Source organism: Curcuma longa, chloroplast (genome assembly GCF_044706935.1).
Source record: "Curcuma longa voucher wen13706 chloroplast, complete genome".
NCBI classification, from domain to species: domain Eukaryota; kingdom Viridiplantae; phylum Streptophyta; class Magnoliopsida; order Zingiberales; family Zingiberaceae; genus Curcuma; species Curcuma longa.
The window spans coordinates 90,410-95,409 of record NC_042886.1 but is presented as its reverse complement, the minus strand read 5'-3'; the positions used below and the strand labels follow the sequence as shown (position 1 = coordinate 95,409).

The 5,000-nt window shown below is 37.0% G+C and overlaps 1 protein-coding gene across 1 annotated transcript in view; it reads right to left on the bottom strand. All coding sequences in view use genetic code 11, as the record gives it.

Moving 5' to 3' along the window:
• ycf2 (putative chloroplast RF21) overlaps positions 1-5,000 on the bottom strand; it is a 6,810-nt gene that overhangs the window by 1,339 nt on the left and 471 nt on the right. The window contains exon 1 of the mRNA in view: positions 1-5,000. This exon is cut by the window's left edge and continues 1,339 nt beyond it; it is cut by the window's right edge and continues 471 nt beyond it. Within this exon, the coding sequence (YP_009659365.1) occupies positions 1-5,000 (5,000 nt within the window).

The following is a 5,000-nucleotide window of genomic DNA, read 5'->3' as shown; positions in this document are numbered from 1 at the left end:
TTAGTATGGAACATTTTCTTTTCCAAGTGAAACCCTTTAGTATATGAAAGAATGAAAAAGTGCTTTCGTTGTTGTTGAATAAGAAGCCTTCGTATCTTAATGCATGTATTTAATTTATTCGGAGCTATTAGAGCGGGATCCACTTTTTGGGGAATATGAGTCGAACCAATAACAAGAATATTTCTAGTGGAATATCTTTCACAATCTCTGGAGAGATAGTTCTGTAATAGACCGAAGGATCTGTAATTCACATACAGATCATGAATGTTTGGAATCCATATTATGCAAGGAGACATTGCTCTTGCTAATGCGAATCGAAAGGTGATATCGATATAAAATCCGTATATACTCGGCGGCATATCCATAGTTAGCACATTCGTCATATCTAGCAGCTCCGTATCAAGATCAAGGTCATCATCAATATCGTCACTATCATCAATATCGATATCGTCACGATAATCACTATCGTCACTATCACTATCATCAATAAAAAAACCTTCAGGCTTGTAATACGAATACGGAAAGTTGTTCGGAAATATCGTAATGAAAGGAACATGGGAGTTTGTCGCTAGGTATTTGACCAAATAGGATCGTCCAGTTCCTATAGAACCTATCACTAAAATACCCCTAGAAGGGGATAGGGCTAAACGGAGCGAGAAGGGTTTTCCATGAGATGGGAAATGAAAACTATTAGCCCCACACGGGGTTTGTGAATAAGTGATTGTCTGATAATGAGCAAGGAATATCCGTCTTTCTGCTAAACAGGATCTATTGAACTCATAATTCATTAGATACTTTTTATGAATGTCAACTAAGTATCGTAAGTAAATTGATCCCGGTTGTTCAATCATTTGATAACCAGAGTCATTCTTTGATAAATGATCACTATGAGTCAGACTCAATAGAATTTGATCAATCCTTTTTTCTTTTTCGGTCGTTAAGGTGGAGAACTGAACCAAGAATTCTCTTTCTTCATCATCAACCAAATCACTGTTCGCGACCCAGGATTCTATTTTCTCATCAATCCAATCACCGTTCACCCCTTTTCTTTTTCTTATCAATGAATAGATCTCTTTACTTGTACGACTTAGATGTCTCGTATTTCTCGAAAAAGCGATTCGATTGATGGGATTTTGTATGATACTTCTGAGATCGATGAGATTGATATTCAAATATTTCTTCTTAGAACGTATTGATTTGACCCCATAAGCGGAACCACCAACCAATAGCATGTTGCCACCAGAAGCAGAAACCCGTATTTCTTCCAGAAAATCTCCTAATTGTTCCAGAGCAACTAGAAAGAGATTCTTTAACCAGAAAGAATTCAGTTCAGATTCAGATGTAGGATACCTATCCAAAAGTTTTCGCAACTCAATCATGTATGATGGAATCATCAAAGATTTGATCTTTTCTAACTCTGTCTGTAACTCACTAGAGGCTCGGGAAACAAAGAGAAGATGTATGCGAACGAGATATCCAGCAACAAGAAGAAGGAAAAGGATTGAATAGAGGAACTCCCGAGCATTTGTTAATCTCAGATGTGTCCATATCAATGGAACGGGTGACTCATTATTTCGATGAATCGTTTCTTCGGACAGAAGGAGATTCTGTAAACACTTACTCGAAATCTCACTTATCAGACTCGAAATCTTACTTTTCAGAGTCAGAGTCCATTGTGGAAGAATCTTCTGAGGAATTGGCCATGATATATCTGATACATGCATAATATCTCTCAAAACGGATACAAATTTGTGCCTGCTACTTAGTATCCTTAGTATCGGCAATGGTTCTGAAAAAATCTCTAAAAGGGTGGTGAAATTTAGATATTTCCACCCTGTCGAAGTAAGGAACCATGGCATATATGTTTGGAAGAGATTCCATTTTGAGAGATTGAAAAGAGCACTATCTCGTTGAAAGGTTCTATACATCTGCCCTTTCTCAACGCATTTCTTTAGAGAAAGACTCCGTTTTTTTTTCCTCTTTCCAGATGGGAAATCCTTCTCAGAACATGGAGTGTGAATCAAATCCATGTTTGAATTGAAACTGAGATACTCATGCAAGTTCTTCCCTTCTGAATCAGATAGATTCATATCTGAAAGAGGCTGACAATAAGTTCTTTCAAAATTAACTATTTGTTCCTCTGTTAGAGGTGTTGTAGAAATGTCTGCGATCGAGTAAATAGCTCTACGAACGAATGGCTCGGATCGAATTGGAAAATGGAAAAATTTGTACAAGTTATACCTTTCGTCACCACTTTGTGTAAAATCGTTAGGTATAAATATGTCAGATACCTGTGACTCGATTGGCAAAATAGTCTCTCTCTCCCCAAAAATATGTTTTTTTTTACCGACGCACGAAGAAAATATTTTGTTGCGAATGAACAAGATAGTGAGGAATTGTCCATATGTAGGATCATAATTATTGATACGGGTCTTTTCCACATAAAAAGGGAATCTTTTGTTACAATAGAACCAGAAGCGATTTGGATCATTCAAGAATCGAAGTGGATTTGCTTTATAAAAAGAAGATATCAATGAACTTCTATGAAATGGTTTCACGGGATTCAGCCAATTGTCTCGATCATGGAATATCATTGATAAATAGGAATCCGTGTTATCAAAGGATTTCCTGCGATTATTTCTAGTATGGAATGAGTCAATCACCCACTTTGGTATCTTTTTGAAGCAAAATGGTAATCTTGTTCCTCCATTGATCAAGGATTTCGGTCTTTTGGAAGTATCATGATCATCCAATAAGAAGGGTTTCAATTTATTCAAATGAACGATTTGAACACCTATTGATTCTAACAACTGATTGCGGAGTTGATCATTCGGACCTTTCAATTCATAGATGTGGATCTCGGACCTATGAATGGGGGTATTCCCGATACTCACAAAGAAAAGGGGAAGTGACTTGGACAAAAAGAGAAGTGACTTGGACAAAAAGAAACGAAGTGACTTAGACAAATCTTGTTTGTCTATAACCTCGGACCAATCAATCGAATATTGATTAATACGTAACCGATCGAACACTACTTGAAAATGGTTCTTCTGTTCAGAAAGGAAATGTTCCTGGAAATTCTTGCTCCCATTGGACCATTTGTATCTATATACATCAGGATCCCGATTCATGGATCTCCCGGTTCGAGAAATAAGAGGATCAAACCATTTCTTCTGACTCTTTTTCAAATTCGATAAATGTTGGTTGATCGTATATTTCATTATAGTTATATGATTCAGAGTATCATTTCCTATTTGATCCCTTTGAATTCCATATTCGAAGTTGTGATCGGATCTATTCATTAAAAAGAATCGATTAGATACATTTCTTATGTACCCATAGATTTGAATCAGATTTCGGATCAATCTATATTGATTGACTGCCTCCATTATGTTGTTGCTAGCAAATACCGCTGTTTTTCGTTTTGGATCTTCCAAATCATTCCCGCAGTAGATCCGGGCCGATTTTTTTCTGATCCTTCGATAAAAAGATTCATTCTCTTCATAAAAAAGAGGAGGTAGAACCAATAAAGATTTCTTTTTCGATTCATCTCTGGAGTTGAATACCTGATTCAAGAATTTTTTTTGATCCAACCCGTAGGAATCAATAGAAAAGGCAAATCTCCTATGATACACCAGATCCGGCTCGGTTATTGATAGAGTGAATAGATCTGCCATTTCTTGAAATCTCTCTTCTGATTCAAAATCGTGGTGTAACGTGTATCCCCTTTTGTTCCGGTCATGGAATAGATGAAATAAATCAAAAAATGGATTTTTGTTCAAGAATGAAATAGGATGAATTGAGACGGTATTTTGTAAATACGTAATTATCTTGAATATATCAACCATTTCCTTATTTTCCGCTCGCCTGGAAGGGACAAAAGAAACATCTTGTTTTTTCTTCAAAAATTTCTGATCTCTGGTGGACCTCTCAATAGGATTCGAACCCAGATGAAGTTCTGACCATCTGTCAGAGAAAAAAGAACGAATTGATCTTGTAGGATTCCCAAGAAATTCTTCGATTTCTTCCGGAAGCAGATGATTATTCATCTGCTTCTCACGTTCCGTGAATAGCCGGGACATTGAGGAAGATCCAAAAAGGCATTTCGGGAATTGATCTGATTCTATCTCTGTTCGTTCCGTTTGAAGAAAGGAAGGATCCCAAAGAATCGATCTTTCTTTTAGTTGCTGAATCTCTGTTTGATCGATCAATGTGGGATATTCTGAATCCTCATTTCTAATGGAATCGAAATGATCTATGGATTGATCAGAAGATCCTTTCAATTGGCTAGAATCCCTTACTTGAACGAAAATAGATCTTGATCTTGTGGAATCATATTGAATATTTGACAATACATTCCGTACCTTGCTAAAAAACCGATCCTTGTTTACCAACCACACATTGTCTAACCAAATCAAATTCTCTCTCGATACGTTCCTCAAAAAATCCGATTCGTGCTCATTCTTCCCCCAACTAACGAAGAGATCTTGGCGGAATTGCCACATATGAAATTGAGCACAATTTTGCAAAGAAATACCCCACTTGTTTCTCGAGAAGAGATGGGAAACATGCTCAATATCATTTGATTGAATAGTTGCCTCAGCTCCTTGTTGTTTGAAGAAACCCTCCCCTTCAATTGGTCTTTTTTCACGAAAAGCAGACATGAGATAAGAAATCAAGTCTTTCCCTAAGATTTCGAATAGCTGTCCCGAATTCAAGTTGATTATGTTTCGCTTCTTCCTCGAAGAAAGACAATCAAACAATTCCCAATCATGGTCCTTGCGGATCGGATCATCCGTATAGGATAAAAAAAGAAACTCCAGATATTTGCTATCTTTCTCTTTGAATGAGATCTCAATTCCTGCTACGGTTTCATTAGATATCTTACAACTAGAATCCCTTTTTTTTCCGATCCGCTTCCCCCACCTCCACCACCGTGAACTCCGGTTAGATTCAGGCATGATACACTTTTGATTTATTGGGAGAACCCAAGTATTTTC